Raw genomic sequence first — 23,522 nt, 5'->3', positions numbered from 1 at the left:
TTTATGTCTTATTGTGCAGCAGCATGTCATACATGCTTTATGCAGCATGTCTTGTGTTTTTCTCATTGTGAAGTAGCTGCAGCTTGTCCACATGCTTACTCAGTATGCCTTTGTTTGTTCTAGCAGTTGCAAGTCTCATACTTGCTCTGCAGTGGCCTATAAAAATGTCATACACACATTAACATGCTAAATTTTTCAGAGTTATAATGGCTGAAATCATTTTCACACAATAAATACTGAAATCGTTTTAGTTTCTCTCTTTCTCTTTGTTTAGATGATCAATAATTCATATTTTTACACTGGATTGTCATATTTTAAGATTCAAAGTTTAGGTCTGGGACAAGGGTAAACAATAAAATCTACAATTTACATAAAAGGCATTTCAAAAGTAGCAAAACTATTGAAATCTGTTAGTTTTATTAAAATTCAACCAACCACTAGGATATAAGTCCCCATCATTGTTGAAACCACCATTTCTTTAAAGTTTTTTTTTTTTCACCTTTATCTAGCTACATCTCAGTGGCTTTTCTCATCTCAAGTCTGTTTGTTAAATCTGAGTTGCGAGCTTTTGATATCAATCTTAAAGTAATTTACAGCAAACCTGCAGTTTAACATCATCGCACACAGCGTATTAAATCTGCTCTCTGCTTTCACTATGAAAAGCAGAATAAAGTTTAATTTAAATTGGATTTAGCTTGGTGACATCTCAAAATGGTGAATCTGAGTTTAGTTCTCAGCTCTCATTTAAATGTGAGTTTATACAGAAACTTAACAGTGCCTGATTTACCAAGTGTTTAATTAGATCACTCCGGCTATTGACTGAAGACCTCTGACACGTTCAATAGACAACAGCTCAATGGAGATGAAGCAGGGATTGCTAACAGGGCTATCAGCTCTGTTGGTCAATTCAATGCAAGTGAAGGGTGGCCAGACATTTCAAGCTACAAAATGCCCATTAAGGGAGCATACATTTTCCATATTACTACAGTGGTTAAATCCATGTCCTCTGAAGCGATTCAGTTGGTTTTGGGTGAGAACAAACCAAATTGTAACTCATTTTCACAGTGTATCTTGCCATTGCAATCTGTAGGCATGATCGTGATTTCAAGCTTGATTGCACATTCTTGTGCTTGACGCTTGTGCAGAGCCTTAGATGGCACTATAGGAAGTGTAATCGAGTTTGAAATCCTTATCGCCAAGGAGACCACTAATGTCAAGATTTATAGTTGAAAAAGGAGTTATATTTTGGTCTATTCTCACCTAAAACCAATTGGATCCGTTCAGAAGACATTTGTGAAACCACTGGAGTTTTATGGAGTACTCATATGCTGCATTTTGTGCTTTCTGGAGCTTCAAAGGTCTGGCCACCATTCACTTACATTGAATTGACCTACATAACAGCGATATTCTTCTGAAAATCTTTTTTTTGTTTGTGTTGTGCAGAGAAAAAAATGAAAGTCATACACATCGTTGATCGAATGAGGGTGAGAAAATTATGAAAGAATTGTAATTTTTAAAAGAACTATCCCTTTAATTTCATATTCACATCAGAATGATCATATACATGGGATGAGTGTAAATGAATACCACATGAATACCACAGTCCATAAAAATTGGAACATTGAAGGAGGAAGAACAGAGAATTGTGGTGGTGGGCTCCTTTCATTTGGGCCAATAAGCAACCACCCAACAACCACCCAGAACACCCTGGCAACTGCATAGCAATGTGCTGAAACACAGTTAAAAAAAACAACAAGAGCATAGCAACAACCTGACAACCACCTAGAACACCCTGTCAATGTGCAAAAAACACAGAAAACCACTTAGCAACAGTATATTAACAACCTAACAACCACATACTGTAGCAATGCACCAAACACACAGCAGAGATCACCTTGACAGCTGCATAGCATGCCCTAGCAACCATCCAGAAAACAGTAGTTACCACATACTGTAGCATAAATGTGCTGCAACATAAAAATAACACTTTAGCAACCACCAGAAAACTAGTTTTGATTAAGCAAAGACCATTCTCATCTTCATAAAATATAGAAATAAATATTATTGGACATTTTCATGAGTGCTGGTAATTATTCATACACGTCATACCTTGTTTAAATGTAAAATGTAAATGCATGTGATTGACTTTTATATGAACAGGTCTCCTGGAAAGGTGGGAGACTGATCGCACATAACTTCCATAATGTTTAAAGCTAGGGTGTGTAATCCAGAGAGGCTAGCTTTGAAAGCATAGAGCCCGGCCTCACTTCAGAGGTGACTCCAAAGCCACGCCTACCCTATCACACATGAACACATACACACACACACAGAGCAGAGTCTAAGCACTAGGAGGACAGACGTGTTGGTGGAATTGATCATAACAGTTTTAGATTACCTCATGTCTCATTCACAGTTTAGACATTACAATTATAACAAATGTAATTCTCGCGCTCACTCTGCACAGCATCAAGGAACCCTCGCTGATGACGTGTGATTGTCTGTGCGAACAAGTTGCACAGCATTATGCAAATATAGACTGACAGACAGGAAGGACATCCTATCATTACTTTTGGACCAAATGCAATGATTCATTTTTTAGCCCTGTCCCTTCCATAGCAGATATATATATATATATATATATATATATATATATATATATATATATATATATATATATATTAGTATTAAATAGCAATATATAGTTATATATAATAGTAGTATATAATAGTATAATTATTAGTAATAATAGTATAATAGTATTTGTTACTATGCACCTCTAAATAGCCATGTGGACACATAACGGATTGAGCTTCTGTCACAGAACTGTAGAGGTCTCGCTCTCAGGAACTAGCATTGACTTCTGTCCATTCTGCTGGAACGATTACCAATCTGACAAGAATTTGATTAAGATACTATTGTTTTTTCTGGGGTTTAATTTGGATAATGCTGTCCTTACTTGTTTGCAAGCCACTAATAACTCCAACAGAAAAAGCTTGTCAAGTCATGTTCCCAATGTGAATGGAATTCTAATTGCTGAATTTCAAAGTTTAAATGAATATATGATCTAAATCATACGAGTTTCAATATGAGGTATATTATAGGATTTTTAGTTGAACTATCACTTTGAGATTTGGTTGTTCATATGTATATACTTTGACCTGTGTTTTTATTGGGTCAATGCCTGCTGAGATAATGTAGTCTGACCTGACCTCGTAGTTCTTCAGAGGAAGAATGGCTAGTGTGTTGTTCCCATGGGTTGACAGCTAACTCTCTCTCTTCCTTACAACGATCAGATTTTCTCTCATGTGAACTGATGACACTAATGAAAAATAATGGCTTGTTTTTAGAGATTTGACCTTTGACTTTCTTCAAATCTCTGGCTAATGCCCTGAAGCCAGTGCTACATTCCCAGACAGCCTCAGATGGTAGATATAATCAGAATTAAAACACATCTGATCCACTTGAATTCAGACATCTAATAGCATAAGAGCTATAACTCTCCAGACATTAACACAGTCAGTCAAGCCTCCACTTAATGCACTCCCAGGAAGTAACCCACCTCAGTTCCCTCCAAATACAGACTGTGGTATATGTTCTTTCTCTGGCCAACAGGAATCCATAGTGCACTCTCACAATATTGTGGAAAAGCTTTCTCAATTGATAAGTTCACCAAGTTCACCACAGTACAAAGCTAATCTGGACAGTAAAAGGAGATGAATTGTTACTGGAGCTGCAAGGGAGTGACAAAGCACCAGATCACAACAAACCTGACAAAGGGAACTGGCTACTTTGTGGGAAATATGATCCTAATTGTGTAAAGACATTCACATTACACAAGACTATTTAACATACTGAGTTTTAAGGGAGTGTATGTGTAATGGTTTCTTGAAATATTGCAAAAGTAACGATAATTTGGTTTGCAGGTATGAACAGGCTCTTTATTACCTGTGGGTGCGGTAACCTAAGCTAACATTTTCCTGAAAATTTTTGTGGGGTGGCAGCCACAATACTTAATGTGAACGGTAACAATACACCATGGAAATAATTGGTGTTTGCTATTCATCATGCTTAAATATATTTTACTATTTATTTTTGTTGCCTGTAATTAAGTGTTATTAACATAAAATTTTAAATTAAACATAAAATATTTTTATTTATATTGTTCAATATATATTACAATAAGATACAATATATGATATTAAATCAAATATATAGATATTTACTATTTAATATCACATCTAGTATTTTTAGTTTATAATAAAATACATGATAAAATTATAATAATGTAATAGTTAAATAACACATGTATTCATGTGTTATACTCTAACATATAGTAATATTTAGTTTATAATAAAATTGTAATAAATGTATTCAATTATTTTGCAGTATATATATCTATTATGTAATTTTACTAAAAACAACATCAGAAATATAATAATTATAATACAAATAATAATTATATGTATAATAATAATAATAAATAATCAAATAAAATAATTTATATAGTTTTATAAAAAATTATTTGATATAATATATTTGTATTTATGTGCATTTTATATATATATATATATATATATATATATATATATATATATATATATATATATATATATGTATATATACATATATGCAATGCCCCGGACCATAATAAGGAAGATTCCTGAGAAATGAAAGCTTGCAGTACCACCTGTTTACTCCAGAGGGCAGTAAGTGAAACTTCAGCAGTACGGGAAATGCACAGATTATACAGTGAACAAAACAACCCTTCAGCAGGCAGCACAACACAAACATGCGTTACGTTCTTGCGTTCAAAACACGTTATGGAGCGCAAATTCGAACTAAGGGATCTCAAGATGTGTTCTAAGTATTAAACTATATTTAACTTGACACAGTGACCTAAAAATGTTATGTTTATGACGCAACGCACCCGAGACACTACACAAGCATCTGTCTGACGCTTGTTGAAATTGACGTGTTCTTAAACAAGCCCTCATAATGAATCTCAAACTGATTGACAAATTCACTTGTGAAATGGATTACTGTGAACTGTATGCCAACTGTATGATCAATAATATGGTAGTAAACAATACATTGTATTCTAAAGCCGCTTTTTGTATTGTTTTATTAATGATTAACTCTTCTGCCACAAGAATGTAATGCATTTTAATTATCTGAATATTTATATATATATATATATAATTTTTTTAATTTAAAATAAACTATGTATAATTATTTCATAATTATATATTGAATTATTGTTATATGAGGGGCTTTCTCAGCAAATATTTGTATATGCGATTAAATGCGATTATTCACGATTAATTAATCGGGACACCATGTAATTAATTCGATATGTGTGTTTATTTATAATATCATTATAATATTTATTCATATTATAAAATAATAATATTGTAAAATATTGAAACAATTATTATTTATAATTAAATCAAATAAAGATTAATACAATTAGGTAAGTGCTATTATAAAATTGCAAAATATAAAATACCTCATAACATAATTATAATATTATTATGAGGTGCAATAGTGTGGGGTAGAACATTCTGAAAGCCTTTATTGAGACAGTAGCCATAATTTATAAACCTTGTAATTTAAATATTATTTATTTTATTTATCATAAAAATATAATTTAAAGGCAATATAAAAATAAATTTTATATATAATATAACATGTTTACTTTATAGTAAAATGTAATTATGTTTTTTTGTAATATTATTATTTAAAATAATATTATTTATCATTTAGTTTTTAAGATCAATTTCATAGCATTTATCCATCAAATTGAATTGTGTAATCTTTAACTAAATTAAAGGAATAAGGCTACAATTTGATGGAAATTTGTTCTGATATTGATATATAAATATAAAAAATAGAGTCTTCTGTTGGTTTTCTCATCCATCTTCATGTCTTCTTTTCTGTCTACTGGTCCTTGTACTTCCTCACATATTCTTTTTCCTGCTTATTCTCATTCCTCTACTCCCATTTGTCCCTTTCTTTCACCTCTTCATCCCTTTTTAAGTGTCTGAGGGAGAGGCAGGTCCCGTCCTGATGGTTCATTTACCTCGGCAGCCACCGCTCTGCCCTCAGCCCTCGGCGGCCCATTTTTCACTACACTCCTTTTTTTAAACCCCTCCTCCTCTGACAGCAGCTCTTTAAAACCTGCTCCGATGTGACCTATTCATTGCTCCCATTCTGCTCTCTCCCTAAAACTCAACTGGGCTTATTTCTTTTCGCCCTGCCCTCTCCTTTTTGCCCTTTTGAATGCTGAACGTGAAAGGCATTGTATGGACCAGAGAGCAGGGGGCACAGAATTCCTGAGGCGCCATTGAAGAAGACCAGGGAGGGAAGACAAAGGTACAAGCAATTCCGTGACAGCGGACTGGCAGACAGATGAAAGGGAAAGCCTTGTTCTTACTCCAAAAGAGATTTTCTGCAGAGAATGTAAACCTCTGATGGTTGGATTAAGAATCCACTTTCCACCTTTATTACGTGGATAAAAATAGAGCAACTTTTCATAAAGCAATGTGCTTGTGCTGCACAACGTGAAAGCAAATATTCATGTCTACATCCCTGCGACATTCAGAAACAAGTGCTTTGGTTTCATTTCATAAACAGCTTTAATGTTTGCTGAGTTTTGTGATTGGAAATGCGATCAAAATGTGTATATAATAACAACTGGCCTGCAAAAACCTATGCCTAATGCAATATATACATTTGTAGTATAATATTCTCGAAAGTTCAATTGGCTATAAAATATCTTACAACATACAATTGTTTTAATATTTTTTTTTTTTTATGGAAAAGTGGTCCAAAAGAATATCGAGCCAAATGACTCTAAATTAAATAACTCTAAATTAATATTTAAATAAATCATTAAATATATAATGAAATCATTAGAAATATATGAAATCGTTAAATCAATAAATAAATCAATAAATATCGTTTATTTTTCATTTTAGCACTAGTTTGCATTCATTTTCATTTTAGTATGATCTTTGGGTTGACTTTTCATTTAAGCACAAGCTTTGTGCCTTTTCATTTTCATGGATACGGTAACACCACGTCACTCAACGACTTTTAAATTGGATTTCTTTTGACTTTTTGGTTGTGAGTTTAGGCGCATTTTAATATTTATGTTTATTTTTATATGTATATTATATTATATTTATACTATAGTTGAGCTGGTTACAATAAGAGCATTTTGATATCTCTTGCAGATGAAGTTGCCAACCAAAACAGTTACTTAATTTTTTAATCCATATATAAAATGTTGGGCAAATTACATTCTGCAGAGCTGGACAGAGAAGAGAAAACATCCCTGGATTTTACATAGCAACTGGCCATGAGTGGGTGTGGGGGGCTGTCCTTTTCTGCATATTGCAGCACCGTTTTGCGGCTCATTTTAGCTTATCACAGCCCATTCGGCACGTTTCGTGGCTGACCCACCAGACCCCTCGGTTCTCCCGGTGGCCAGTCCTACCCTGATCAGCCCCAAAGTGTGCCAGCTCACCGGGAAAATGCCCAGTATGCCAGATTACCAGTCCAGCCCTGACATTCAGTAAATAACAGTAACATTGACATCTTAACAGCATGGAGGAGTAAGTTTGACTGGAAAATGCACAAAAAATTATATTGATTCTGTGAGGAAAGGTAATTATGGAAGAGGACGTCCTGCTCTGAAAGGTGTCGTCGATTAGCATGTTGATAACCGTAACCCTAAAAATGAAAAGACACAAATGATATTGCTTAAATAAATGAATCAACTAAAGAATAATGATGAAATTAAAATGCATGCAAACTAGAGCTAAAATGGAATACAAGGAATATTATTGATATATTTAGTGATTTAATGATTAATTTAACGATTTCATAAGTCTTTAAATTATTTCTTTATCTATCTAATGATTTATTTAAATATTTATGTACTGATTGAATTTTGAGCAGTTTTGCCCAACATACAAAAGTATTTTAGACCAAAGTAAAAACATTTTAATTTATTTTTGTTTTATTGTGTGGATTATTTGTTTGTTTGTTTAGTGAAGCAAACCTCTCGATTATGCAGTATTTTACCCAATTTTGTATTTTGGATGCTGGAGACCTACATACTGAGACCTTTCTGGAAACTAGATATGATTTATAGATATAAATAAAAATCTATGTTATAGTACTTTTTCTCATCCCTGCTTAATGTGCAAATACAATAATAAATAAGCCATTTGTTAGTTGATTATTCTGAAACGTATGAACACTGTGGCTCTGTTTGTGTTCATTCTGAAACATCATCCTGACACAGCAACATTGGGTCACCCAATGGCAAAAATTTAGGACAGGACTCTCTGATTTTCTGTCCAATATCAGAAGGAGGGGAAACCTTTGAAATCATTTTCGCATTTCCGTATTGTGACTCTGGTGAAGCCAAAATCACACACGCCACCTTTAATCCAAATACTGTTTAATAATTCCTGAGATAATTCACTCAATCCTTGCGAAGGTTTTTACTGGTTGACGTATTTGAGTATATCGTCCACAACTAAGTTCAACCAACTGACCAAAAGTCTCCAATGGCATCCTGGAAGGGGATCTAATCTCTTTGTTAAAACCCTCCTTCCTGTTCAGTATTCTGGTCATGTGGCTTAAATATTTAATTACCTGTAGGGATGTGAGAGGTAGAGCAGCTCTCAGGCCAGTGTGAATGAATGGCACTTAGAGAGATAATCACAGTGCGTGCGCGGGCATTAACTGCAGGCTCATTATGAACCACTCACGGGTGGATATTGAATGCTTCTTTAATGGACGACACTAATGGAAACCTGTAATGGACTGGTTTTACACTCCCACCAATCGATGTCTTCTGAAATGCAAGCATCTGATCTTAATAGAACATAAGAGTTTGTCGTAGATTTAGGAAATCTCTGCAAAAGCAAGACATGTGGACGTATAAGCGTGTTGTATCTAATACTTTAGCAATATTACACAAGCAAGAGTGTGATATGGCCCTACATCAGCACTGCTGTGATCGGCCGCAGGCACGAGGCTGCAGGCCAAGTGCCGTAGGTAATCACATCAGTACTGATATAGGGCCATATAGCACGATTGCGAGTTTGTGCCTTTAGTTTGTGTAATTAATTAGTCTGTTGTGCCTCTCAGCTGCGATGACCCTTAATGCTGAAGTTGTTTAAAGCTATTGCCCAGCTTTAGTGTAGTAGTAATCAGAGTAATCACAGAGTGCCGATGAATGAAAATACTGACAGTGTTGACACTGGCTAAATGCACGTCACCTCAGCTGGCTCATTTACACATGAATGGTCTTGTCACCACCTGCTGGCTAAAATCTGCAATGTCACAAAAATATATGTAAAGAGACACATCTAGCTTTTTACACATTCTACTGCTATTACACTTTAGTTTAGATCAGCAAAAACACAAGCGGAGTGATACAAATAGTGAAGCGTCCAAGTGCGGATTTTCTGACATCAGTACTCATGGAACGTCTCTCATCCAATCAGATTCAAGGACCAGAACTAACTGTGTATTGTGTAATCACCCACATCTACCTGTTTGAATGGTAGCATTATGTTCTGAATATGCTATGTTCACATAAAGTGCTTTATTTGTTTTGCATATTCATGCATACATATTCTGTATGCATTCAAGTTTGTGCAAATTTACCAACACTTTAATTCACATTATCATATCATTAATGAATAAATTGTACCTTCGAGAAGTCAGAATTCATTACGCCACATTTTCAGCGGTTTAGAATGCGTGACTTTTCACATCAAATGAGTAATTGCACTCACATCTTGGATGTTTACGTGAAGTTAATCGAAGGGGTTTGTTTGCATCTCTTTTTGAAGATGAAAACAGACATAAAGAGGTAAAAAAGTTTGCTGCATCAGAAAGATAAGACACAAAACAGTAACATCAAGAACTGTAGCCTAGATTTTTGAGAACAACTTAGGAGGCCCATGAACAAGAGCTTCTGCGAGCTCCTCCAGCTCCCTGTGGTTTCTTGGCACATCAATAAAGGTGCTGTTTCCATTCTTGGTAATCTCCACCTACTCCCTATCTCTCCTCTACTCATCTCACCCGTCTTTCAATAACCCACATAGGAAGTGTAGTGGATGGGATACAACTTATTTTTGGAAAAAAAACCTTAATGAAATGCAATGAAATTAACATAGAAAATTGACAGACTGCATGGGGTAAGCACAAGGTGTTATAGTGACTCTGATTAAGTGTTCAGCTGATACTACAGCTTGGCGACTTGAAATTTACTTGACTTTAAATCTAGTTATACATTTTAGGACATTGCATAATGTTGCAATTTGGTCCTGCCCTCCGCCCTGCCACAACAGTTAATGTCACAAATTTGCTTATTTGATTTCTTATCATGAAATTGCATGGAATCTTAAATATTTCTTAAATTATGTCATACATTTTTCAAAATCATAAAGAGTACCCCTCTTTGTGATCACAAGCACGCAAGCAACAGCGAGAGAGGACCTGAACATATGTTTATGACCAAAACAAAACCATTCACCATTACAACACGTGGAATGGAACATTTTGTTTATATTTAAAAAACAAAACAAAAAAGAATCAAATGAAGCCTATGCTATTCGGGGCACTAATTTTAAAATTTACATTACTTTTACTTTATTTAGGTCAAGCACGGCCATATGCAATGAACCGCAGATAGAAAGTAAACATGCCGTTGTAATTACGACATTGCACCCATTTTGCTGGAGGCTATAGCTTACTGTCTCAGATCTTGAGGTGATTAGCCGTGTTCCCGCACCTCCAACTCCTCCATGGAAAGTATGTACAGGAACACCATCATTATTTGTCACACGTTCCCATTTGAATCAATAAGTAATGTGCCTCATTAACATCTTAGCGATAGAAGAATATTCCTGACTGAATTTTTCAGCAAATCAAATGTGTGAACAAAGAGAAGAAAATTAGAAGATAAAAGACAGGAGCAATTATTTGGTCTAAAGAATAGAAGATGGAACTGTTTCTCCATTTCTCAGGAATAAAATAGAACTCTCTTTTGTTGATCTGTGTTTTCTGTTTTCGTTTAGTCATTACTGTTTTATATATATATATATAAAACTCAGCAAAAAAGAAATGTCCCTTTTTCAGGACACTGTATTTTAAAGACAATAATGTAAAAATCCAGATAACTTTACAGATCTTAATTGTAAAGGGTTTAAACAATGTTTTCCATGCTTGTTCAATGAACCATAAACAATTAACGAACATGCACCTGTGGAATGGTCGATAAGACACTAACAGCTTACAGACGGTAGGCAGTTAAGGTCACAGTTATAAAAACTTAGGACACTAAAGAGACCTTTCTACTGACTCTGAAAAACACCAAAAGAAAGATGCCCAGGGTCCTGCTCATCTGCATGAAAGTGCCTTAGGCATGCTGCATGGAGGCATGAGGACTGCAGATGTGGCCAGGGCAATAAATTGCAAAGTCCGTACTGTGATATGACTAAGACAGGGAAATAGGAAGCACATCTGATCATCCTCACAGTGGCAGACCATGTGTAACAACACCTGCACAGGATCAGTACATCAGAATATCACACATGCGGGACAGGTACAGGATGGCAACAACGGCCCAAGTTACATCAGGAACATACAAATCCTCCATCAGTTCTCAGACTGTCTGCAATAGGTTGATAGAGGCTGGACTGAGGGCTTGTAGGCCTGTTGTAAGGCAGGTCCTTACAGACATCACCAGCTACAATGTTGCCTATGGACACAAACCCACCTTCGCTGGACCAGACAGGACTGTCTAGGTTTTGTCTCACCAAGGGTGATGGTCAGACTCGCTTTTATCGTCGAAGGAATGTGCATTACACTGAGGCCTGTACTCTGGAGCGGGATCGATTTGGGGGTGGAGGGACTGTCATGGTCTGGGGCGGTGTGTCACTGCATCATCGGACTGAGCTTGTTGTCATTGCAGGCAATCTCAATCTCAAACCCTTCATGCAGGGTCATCCTGACATGACCCTCCAGCATGACAATGCCACCAGCCATACTGCTCGTTCTGTGTGTGAGTTTAATGCAACTGTCGGCCACACCAGATACTGACTGTTAATTTTGATTTAAAACTCTGTACCATCTATATTAAAACATGATTTTGACATCATGTATTATGGTGTGGGTTTTTGATATTGTGTGCGATGGTATTGACCTGTGACAGTAATGACATCTTTCTCTTTTTGGAGAAAGGTGGACAAGCCTTTTACTTAATTTAACAAAGGTTCTGGTGAACTCTCCTCTACATAAATGGATGTCACACTTGTTTATATGTTCTGAAACACTTACCGATTTAGACTCTAGGGGCAGTATTTAAAAATTTGGTGAACTTATGCCGATTTTTACGTGAGATCAGGCTCCCCGTCTTACCTGCAAACAAATGAGGCATTGGGTGAGTTTGGAATTCTATACTACCCATACTACTCCTTTTTCTTTTGCCATGTCTGTCTAGGGCAGAGTAGTATGATAGTATGCCATTATGAACTATGCCAATTTTAATGCTGGACAATGTATGAAGTATGAAGTTGATTGGCTAACAGATTACATGACAAACGACCTATAAGTTCTGTCATGTAGAGTTTCATGACTGACTGGATCATTTTAGGGACACTAAAAAGTCAAGGAAGGGGAAAGTCCAAAGTAAAGAAAATGGAACCTTTCGACAATCGTAAAAATGAGGAAAGAGTGAATTACGAGACACAAAAAGATGCAAAATGTATTGTACATAACTATAAAGAGCTATATTTCAAAGCTATATCCTAGGGGAATAAAAGTACCCCTACATGAAGAACGCAACATTTCTAAATTAAATGAAGAATGGATAACAGAAAATGGACAACAGTCATCAAACTGGTATTTTGTATGTCTCTTGATGCTAAAATGAGGACAGTATACACTACGATTAATGAAAACAAAAAACAGCCTCATCCTTCATTCCTTTAATTTTTTAGGATCAAGGAGGCTGTACCGCTTTTGTTTTTACTTCTCCGTGCTGTGGGGCATTTCAAGCTGATTACACGGCTCTTTATCTCTTGACATTACTGACGGCTTGAAAGAGAATTCATGATTTTGTTTAATATTCAGCATGAATACATTAGAGTCACTACAGGGCTGGGCTGCTGGCAAACACATCCGTGCCTCTGCTGCATCAAAGAAAGAAGATTATTTAAACCCAAACTTCCCAAATACAGATTTCAGAGGCATGACAGTTTTAGTGGCACTTAACGGGAAGACTAGAAGCTCTTTTGGTGCATCTTCAGCATTTGGTCTTTTTGTTGATTTGGCATTGTGAAAACTCTTAAGAAGAACTATGTTTTTCTAGTCTTAAGAAAATGTGACTTATATCTTTTACTTATGCATATTTATATAATGGCGCATACATTTCAGCACGATTGGTACCTCATATAAACTTGCAGTTGTTTAGATAAGACTTATGTAATGTTATATAAATGTGATGAATGTGTATTTACAGAAACTAGATTTGTACATTTTCTGAATATACGTGAGTGGTGCTTTGCCATGCCAAAAATTGGCTGCCATGATGCTATGGTTGTTATGCAGTTGCTAAGGTGTTCTGAGTACTGTTTACCATGTTGCCATGTGGTTGCTAGGGCTGTTCTAGATGGTTGCAAGGGTGTTCTGGGTGGTTGCTAGGTGTTTGCTTACTGGCCCAAGTTAAAAAGATCCCAATCTTAAATCTCTATGATAATCTGGTCCTTAATGACGCTTTTTCTTTGGGGGGGCTTAATTAACAGGGACAGTGCACATTAATAAACATTGCTGTAAATGTGCCAGAGTTAGACAAAAGACTATTTTTAATCTGTAGTTCTTGGGCAGATGTTACAGAGTCACCCTAAAAACTGAATATAAGATTGAAATTGCACAGTTATTGAGATAATTTGACTCAATAAAAGCAAAACCACAATAAGACATGAATGCAGATACATAAGGGCAGACTGGCAATAGCAAGATAGTGACTGATGACAGTAGACATCCAAGAAAGTTTGACACAGAAAGACTGAGGACAATAAGGTGCGATTGAGTTTTAGTGCTGACAGAGCTGAGTTCTAAATTACCATTTCTTTAATGAGCTCTAAATTAACCGTATGTGTTTAGTTCTCTAATAGTTGCTGGGATAGAGTTCCATTCATGTGCAGCTTTAACAGAGAATGCAGACTGACTGAAAGGAGGAGAAGTCAAGCCATATATAATCTTGTACATAAGACAAACATCTACATATTTAATGATGTTTTCCCAACTCAGCTATTTATATTTTTTAAGTATTGGACAATGATGAAATTGTACCGATTTCTTGTGAAGGATTTTAAGTGTCCCTTTATACAAAGACTCTAATGGTTTTAGAGTAGTCAGACAAGCCTGTGACCAGATCGTTAAACAGTAAGTAATATGGGAAATAACCATAAAATGTATGTACATTTTAGCCGCCTCTGTTGACATGTAATCTCGAATTAACCTAAAATTTGAAAGATTAAATTTGACCTGGTTAAAGACCTTTTTAACCTGAGCCTTGAAAGAACATTTTGAATCAATGAGAACTCCAAGGTACCTGTGTTCAGATGCAGCCTTTAGCCTCTCCCCTGATACAAAGACATCTGGCTCTACACTAGAACTGTTTGTCTTGGTGAAAAAAATGCATACTGTTTTTGACAAATTTTTTGCAAACATCATTGCTTTAGCCATGCTGTTTCATGAACCATGGAGTTTGTGAGTTCATTAGCCACTTGTGTCATACTGCTAACATGTATATAAATTACAGTGTCATACTCATACATTTGGATGTTGGTATCAGGACATACAGATGGAAAAACATTTATATATAATGTAAATAGCAATGGACCCAGTATAGATACTTGTGGAACACCTGTGGACATTCGGAAGGCAGTTGATTGATAATTCTGTACTCAGACATATTGAGATAGATTTAACAATTAAGATTCTATTCTATAAAGATACATTGAAGCTAGATAACTTAGACATGAGAATTCTATTATTAACAGTGTCAAAAGCCTCAAGAAACACAGCTCCGACAACACCACCTTTATCCAATGGAGATTTTGTTTATTCTGTGAAAAAGCAGTTTGCTGTCTCAGTTGAATAATTTGCTCTGTAGCCAAATTGAAGTTGGTGCAGGGCAAATGGACTAGTATTCAGATGGCAGATGATTTGCTGAGCAACCGATTTCTCTGCAACCTTTGACACTGTAGGTAGGATGCTGATAGGCCTGTAGAAAAAGGATCTCCACTTTTGAATATTGGAACAACAATAGCTGACTTCCAAACATTTGAAAACATTACCTGAGAAATCAAAAAATTATTTTGGTAATAGGATTGGTTAGTGTTGAACTAAGCTCTTTGAGCATTACTACAGCCATACCTAAAATATCCTTTGCTTTGGATGGTTTAAGAGATCTAATCGTTCTCGCAACATCTGATTCAGTGACAGTCCTTATGGTGAAGGCTGGCAAAGTCATTACTCACACATACAGTGCCCAAAAGGTCCAGCATTTTTTATTGAAGACCTGTTTAATACCTGTTTTAATTCCTGTGCAAATTATATTATCAGCATAATTTTTTTTTTAATATTTTGCATTTGAAAGCTGATATGAATTTTAGAATTTCTTAATTATTTTTTTTGTGTCCCCCTTTTGCTTTTATGATAGCATGCACTAAAGCTGCCATGGACTCCAGTTTGTGTAAATGTCACAAATTTGCTTATAATTGTATTTGTGACTTAGAAATAGTGCAGAAATGTTAATAATGTTTTTAAATAAATTTTCAATGTTGTTTTAGACTTTTTAACCCCACTGTATTAAATAAACGAGACAAAAGACACTTGTTTTGTGGAATGACCAGGTTATTCCTGTCTCAATCTGTTAAGCACTTCTCTTTCCATGCTTAGACTCTGTGTACAACATAAGTATATTGATTAATTCCTTTCTACTATCTCATCCCAGCACTATCCAAGTCCACTATGTGTGATGGGGTTAATTGACTCACCTCAAAGTGTCTATCCCCACTGTCTCCAGCCCTGCTAAAACTGATAGGCAAGCAAGGGGCAAATTGGAAAGGATTAAGCTAATGTGATAGAAAAGCCCATTTGCTGAGGACTTGCAGGCAGGTATATATCCGCAGACAGAACTGCCAGAGTCGGTGGGGCTCTGTGTCAAGACCCTGACTCACAGAAATCCACAAGAGTGGTGCTATCTTTTTGCAACACTGCAGGACCCGGACTCGCCCTGCTAGTTCCTTTACGGATTCAACTAATGCCTTCTCAGTTTTTTTGCTGTGATACTTTTAGGCTAATCTTTTGTCGCTAAGAGGCTTTGCTTAGGTGACTGACCTCAATTTTGGATTGATGTAGGTTTCTGGTACATGTTAGATGTCTTGTTGGGGATTTTTTTTTAAAGGATGATTGTTTCCATGCAAAAGCAAAGGGAAATGACTTATATTATTTCAGACACTTTAGAGAGAATGGATTGTTGACAATGGACTCTCTGTTCAGTAGACTTTGAATTTACATAACAGTATGAATTGTGAATTTCAATATTAGATTTGCTATATTGAGTGGTGCTTGCTCATTCAGGGCATGCAAACTCCATACACTGGTTTCCAGGGTGATGCTATGCCGTTTCTAAGGTGTTCTGAGTGGTTTTTAGTGTGTTACTATGTGTTTACTTGGGTGGTCTGAGTGTTTTTAGTGCATTGCTATGCATTTGCACAGGTGTTCAAAAGTGTTTTTTAGCAAGCTGCTATGCTTTTTATAGGGTGTTCTTTTAGCATGTTTTTATGCGTTTGCTGAGGTGTTCTGAGTGGGTTTTTTGGGGGATTTGTTTTTTAGCATTATGCGTTTGCTGAGGTGTTCTAAATGGATTTTAGCATGTTGCTATGCTTTTACTGAGGTGTTCTGAGTGGTTTTCTGTGCATTATGTGTTTGCTGAGGTTTTCTGGTTGGTTTTGAGCATGTTGCTATGCGTTTTCTAGGGTGGTCTGAGTAGTTTTTAGCACATTATGCATTTGCCGAGGTATTCTGAGTGTTTTTTTAGCGCATTATACGTTTGCTGAGGTGGTCTGAGTGGTTTTTAGCGCCTTGCTATGCATTTGCTAGTGCGTTCTGTGTGGTTTCAAAGTGTCTTTCAAGGCAAGTCCACGAGCAGCCCACCCGGGCAGCTATTGTCTATGGCCATAAGGTGCATGAAAGTACAGATTATATCTACTTCAATGTGGAAAGCCCAAAATTTCCAAAAAGTTTGGTCAAGATTACAAGAAAAGCACATATTTGAAATAAGCAGTGAAATCTAAAAATAGTATCATAAATTGTGCTTCTTTAGTTCACATCATGCAAGAAAACCCCTATTTTTCAGACTGGCCCAGCTTATGCATATAGTATGAGTGTTCTCTCGAGTTGACTGACAGGAGACCTGTATCTAAAAGGTGTAACATTGGGTACGTGGAAAGGGAGGAGACGCAGGACTAGATACTTTAAATCTTTTAATAATAAATGCTGGATTGGAACAAACAATAAAGCTAAACATAACAACTGAATAATTCAACGAAACACTTCAAGGACTGACAATTGAACAAACAAAATTAGAGGGTATTTATACACAAGTGCTAATGAAGGAATGGAGGACAGGTGAGGAGGATTGTTAGCAGATGAAAGTGATGAGGGCAGTGAATACTGAGAGATGTAGTCCGGGGAAACATTTCAAAATAAGAATCCTAGGAAACATGAGGGAGACAGACTGTGACAAAAGGTAATTGTCTTTTTTTTACCTGTAAGGCGGGACTTTAATACAAGTGCTTTTTCACTGATGGTTTTTAATGTGATGTGGTTACTTTCTGGCCCAAGTTCCTATGATATCCTTATGCTTAAAAATACCCATATATAATGTGTCTATGTTTTTATTTTTACCTATATATATATATATAAGTATGTTTCATCACTAAGATGTAATAGCACACCTCCTCAGTAAGCTCTATGATTTGAGGTATTATTCATGTCTGTAAAACAAACAGTGCAGGATGAGTTACAGGCCAAAATCTTAATACTTAGTGTTAGGAGTTTGTTTAAGTATGGTTTATATGGTCCTAAGTGAAATTGTGTCATTCTCTCCATCTGTTTCTCCAGGTCTGCTCATTGGTTCAGGATGTGCTCTGTATCCTCTCGGCTGGGACAGTGAGGAGGTCCGACAGACATGCAACAATAGTTCAGACCAGTTTGAACTCGGTATGTCTTCAGATCACTTTCACTCAATCTTCAAACATCTCAATCCGTTTTGTTCAACAGTTTTTTTTTTCTTAACAGGTTTTCCAAACACCATTCCATTGGCCTGATATATATGTAGTCCCGCCTCACACTCAAGTTTTTTGTCAAAAATATTTTAAAAATACTTATTTAGAGATCCTACTTACACACTATCAACTACTGTCGAAGTGTTTTGCAAGGTCCATGCCTTGGTATGGATTGTAGAAAATGAAAAATGGCAAACTGTAAATACACACTTATTTATTTATTTTATTCTGTCATATTCATAAAATATGATGTAACATTATAGAATAATGCTTTTCCATTTCAGTTGTCCATGAGAAAAACGTGCCGCATCTGTCAAAGCAAAGTTGCTCTGCAGTGTGCGTGTGCAGATATGCCATCCAGTAGTCACGCATGCGATAGGCAGAGCAAAAGGCATTTACACTTAACGCAGATAGGCACTGATATATTTCAGTACTGATATAAAAATGCATACATAGAAACTGATGTCATAAGAGCCCATGGTACAGAATCACCATTTAAATGACCTTCACTACAACACAGATAAGCTCACATTATCACAATCGCCAAAACTCACCGCAACAAGTTTTCTTAAATTGGAGCTGCAATTCTAATCTTGAAATATCCACATGTCTTTGTGTAAAATGAAGGCATTGCATGACGAAAGTGTTTGTTTTGAGGGCTTGCTGCTGCAGTCATGAACTCGACTCGAGTGACAAAGTGCAACCTTAAAGTTCCGCTGTTGTAAAAGTCCCATTAAAAAATGTCTCAATAAATTAAGCATTTATTAAAATGTATTTATTTAAACCCAGTAATTTAACGAAAGGATGTTGGTCATTTTAAAGAATTTAAAGTAAAAAAAAATCTTTAGAAATTAAAATACCCGCTATTAAACCTACTCTGATAAGTACAATTTCTCCAAAATTTTACTGAAGTAAATGTGACAGAGTAAATATAGCACGTTAATACCCACGTTAATACCCACCTCTGTAACTAATACGCCATCAATGCAGAGCTGTCTGGAGTCCAATCTCAAAGATGATTTTGATAACCTGTATGGCTAATTCACTGAAACAAATGTACCCAAAAGAATGATTAATTTGTGAATTGGGCATCAGTAGCATGGATTCTGCACAGCCAACGCATCTAAATCGCTGATTTTGTCAGTCATAGAGATGTTTTTCAGATAAGTCAGAGCACTCATGGTATATGACGGGACTCAACTGGTCTTGGGGTAAATTTTGAGTCCACACTTGTTCGAGTCCAAATGTTCCCGTGTCCATGACAAGACAAAAGCCTTAAATATATGGTCTCAAGCCTGCAGTCTGGTCTTGAGTACTACAAAACTGACAAGAGCCAAACACATCACACTATGCAAGAACAAGAGGGCTTATATAGACCATTTCAAGCACTGTTCGTCGGTTTAAGGAAGTGACGTCTTTGTCCCTTGAACATTTCCTACTAGTTGTTGAACTCATTCAAAACAACAGCGGGAGGTGCTTTGTTCATAGTGACTTTAACGCGATTATCGTTACTAACGTTAACACAATCGTCATAAAATATCATTATTAAAATATGCACTATGTTGTTTGGTGACTGGATACTCCCTGGATGTCTGAAACCAACAATAAATAAAGTTGCCGAGCTAGGCCTCAGAGCATATCCGATGAGACTCGCACTTTCACTTCGGGGGTGGGCGACAAACACGAGGAAGAATCCGATGTTCGTTCGCACTCAATCCAATCTCAAATGGCTCCCGCACATGCAGTTCCAAATCTGGAGGCCATGGAACTGGAACAAGTGGGGATAACACCTGGTGGTGAGAAGTTGCGAGCCTCGAAAAGTGCTGCTGTCCTCGTCGGACCCTTGTAATATTTGGAAAACCCAATAAAAATGACTCTGAAATTTGAAGAACTGAAGAACTTAAATCTGACTTGATGGCGCGAAAGCGAGTGCTTTTATGGAGCACGTGACGCAGCTCCCTAGGGAGCAATAAATTGGCGTGATTGTATAAGAGCTTCGGACCACGTGACACTCGGTGTCCCATAGAATATGCAGCTCAAGTTCCTACGAAAGGGAACTATATGTTTTGTTTTGTTTTGTTTTGTTTTGTTTTGTTTTGTTTTGTTTTGTTTTGTTTTGTTTTGTTTTGGAATGCCCAATTCCCACTACTTAGTAGGTCCTCATGGTGGAGCGGTTACTCACCTCAATCCAGATGGTGCAGGACAAGTCTCAGTTGCCTCCACTTCTGAGACCGTCAATCCGCACGTCTTATCACGTGGCTCGCTGTGCATGAAACCACGCAGACTCCGCATGTGGAGGCTCATGCTACTCTCCGTGATCCACGCACAACTTACCACCCGCCCCATTGAGAGCAAGATCCACTTGCTCTCAATGGAGGTTACCCCATGTGACTCTACCCTCCTTAGCAACTGGGACAATTTGGTTGCTTAGGAGGTTCCTGGCTGGAGTCACATCCTGGATTCAAACTTGCGACTTCAGGGGTGGTAGTCAGCATCAATTCTCGCTGAGCTACCCAGGCCCCAGGGAACTATATGTTTATCTAAAATGTAAACGATTTTACATTAATTTAAATAGATATATTTGTTGTTGTGGAAAGCCTTGTCACACAATAAATCTTTCTTTAAAGTGTGAGAATAACCTTATGAACACTTCTGCGAGCAGTATTATTATTATTATTTTTTTTTTCGAGTTTCTCAGCATCACATATTGCATACAGGTACAATATGTAAAGAAATGCAAAGAAACTCATTTTTATGTGTGCTGCTCAAAAGACAAAAGATACAGGGGAAGTGACTTCATTGCATCAGAGATGTCACTTTGCTCACAGCTGATTGGCTTAGTTTCAGTTTGAGATCTGTAACCGAGAATAAAACCTGCTATGGAGCAGGTTAGCCATGTAGTTTAAGTTGCCATGACGATGAACACCGGTAAAAACCGACCCACCTTCTTGAGCCCGAAGAACCAGAGATTGCTCAAACTAAACTCAAACTTACATGGTAGCCAATGAAACTGGCTTTGTGCAACAGGTGCATCAGCATTCTAATTACTTTGTTATTGTTTACATCCTTGAAATGGTCTATACACTGAAACTAACAAGGATAGCAAGACTAATTAAAAAGACACACCTGGGACTAATCAAAGGAGGGAACAGGAAACAACAGGACTTCAAAATATAAGACACAGAAGACTAGCAGCCTCTACTGGCCACTAGTGGAAAGTCCCAAACATAACAGGATTACTTTTCTATGGTACTCAAAAGGAGATGTTAGTGCTTAATTCAGTGTGAGGACTTTTATAAAAATAACACGTTCAATCACATTCAATCAGAAGTAGAGGGCAGTCAGCACAGCCTCATCTGTACAGGCAATAAACCACACTTACCAAAGCAAGCAGCATAAAAAGGGTACAGTGTTCTTTCACATTCTTTAGGCTTAAGAAGCTGAAAACCAGTGACACGCAATACACACACTCCAAAAGTGTCTGTCTGACGCATGTGAACCTACACACACACAAAAAATATCACAGACTGGCTTTTATATTGTCTGGAAACAAATATCGAGAAAATATTTACTTAGTGAATTAAGACTAATTAAGACTTGAATATCTTTGTTTCTAACTACTATTAGAATAACAATATAAATATAAACCTAAAAAAAAACATTTTCAAAGAAAATGTGAAAGCACAGTAAATAGTAACAATGTCAAATTCTGTAAATGTTTACCTTTTATTTTCCTTTTTGACCCTTTTATTTTTTACTCTATGTTTCTCTGAAGTTTCCGCACATCCCAGTTTCACATGTCTCAGCAAAGTACAAGCACATATGACCAGTTTATTTTGTAAAGTATGAGGCTCTCATGAGTTATGAATTGTTCATGCACTTATGTCAGCTCTCTATGTTTCTTACTTGTCCTCAGGCTCCTGTCAGATCGGATGGGCGTATTACTGCACCGGGGCAGGTGCCGCCTCCGCCATGTTATTGTGCACTTGGCTTGCATGTTTCGCTGGGAAAAAACAAAAGCAATATCCATACTAGAAGAACCAGCCTCAGCTACAGCTCACACCGCCACCATAGCAGGAAAGATGCCTGAGACTCAGTGGAGATCACCTCTGCTGCCCAAGGCATGACAGTTTTCTTCTGCAATCCAGCTACAACTCCAGTTCTGAAGCTTTCTGCGGTCATAAAGACATGTATGGCTCATATGGACATTTATGTGATAAACATGAGCATGAACTACTCAAAGAGACATGTCTATTGACAGTACTTATCATGATATTTTAAAAGCCACAGACTGTTTAACTTTAAAAGGACCAATTATTGATTTTTATAACCACCTTTGTGACATTTACAAGTGTGCTTGTTTCTTTTTTGCTTTCTCTTGAATTGGTATTGTAAAAGAGAGCTGTTGTTCAGATATGAGAAAAATAGATAGCAGTTTACTTGAAATCTGCATAATGCATTAAAAAGGTATTTTTAAATTCTTATAATCAGTTGTATGTTCTTTTGAAGACCTTTAATGCATTCAAACACATCAATTTAATGTGTAAGATTGTGTTATAGTACATTCAACACTTTAAAGGTGTAACCGTAAAAAGACAAACAAATTTACTGTATTATGTATTAACAATGGTTGCAATTATTTATAAAAAAAAGATATCATGATTTCAGTTTGTGTTATAAATGATTATGAATGCGTTATAATGCATTGTATATATTAGATTTCAAACAAAGTTTTGGTAACACTTATTTTTTTGATGGTCCCAAGTAGATTTTTAACTGATAAGTGACTTGTCAACTGGCTTGCTATAGCTAGTAAACCGTGTTGCAACAAACATTCAGTAGACTTTCAGTAGCCTGTATAACAGCAGCAAAATACAGCTTAGCGACTGACTTGCTATAGCTAGTAAACAGTGTTTCAACAAACATTCAGTAGACTTTCAGTAGCCTGTATATAGATCTCTATTAATTACCTTTTAATGAACTGATGCTCTCAACAATAATGTAATTAGGTCATTAATAGAGATCTATATACAGGCTACTGAGAGTCTACTGAATGTTTGTTGAAACACTGTTTACTAGCTATAGCAATCAGCCGATAAGCTGTTATTTTGCTGCTGTTATACAAGCTATTGA

The 23,522-nt window shown here is 36.4% G+C and overlaps 1 protein-coding gene across 1 annotated transcript in view; it reads left to right on the top strand.

The window, feature by feature from the left end:
• LOC127631496 (LHFPL tetraspan subfamily member 6 protein) overlaps positions 1 to 23,251 on the top strand; it is a 95,035-nt gene extending 71,784 nt beyond the window's left edge. Inside the window, exons 3-4 of the mRNA XM_052109633.1 lie at positions 18,226 to 18,324; positions 22,306 to 23,251. Of these exons, the coding sequence (XP_051965593.1) occupies positions 18,226 to 18,324; positions 22,306 to 22,424 (218 nt within the window). The 3' untranslated portion in view covers positions 22,425 to 23,251. The remainder of the gene's footprint in view (positions 1 to 18,225; positions 18,325 to 22,305) is intronic.
• Positions 23,252 to 23,522: the final 271 nt, after the last annotated feature.

This window comes from Xyrauchen texanus, chromosome 38 (genome assembly GCF_025860055.1).
Source record: "Xyrauchen texanus isolate HMW12.3.18 chromosome 38, RBS_HiC_50CHRs, whole genome shotgun sequence".
Lineage (NCBI taxonomy): Eukaryota > Metazoa > Chordata > Actinopteri > Cypriniformes > Catostomidae > Xyrauchen > Xyrauchen texanus.
This window is presented reverse-complemented; position numbering and strand designations above follow the sequence as displayed.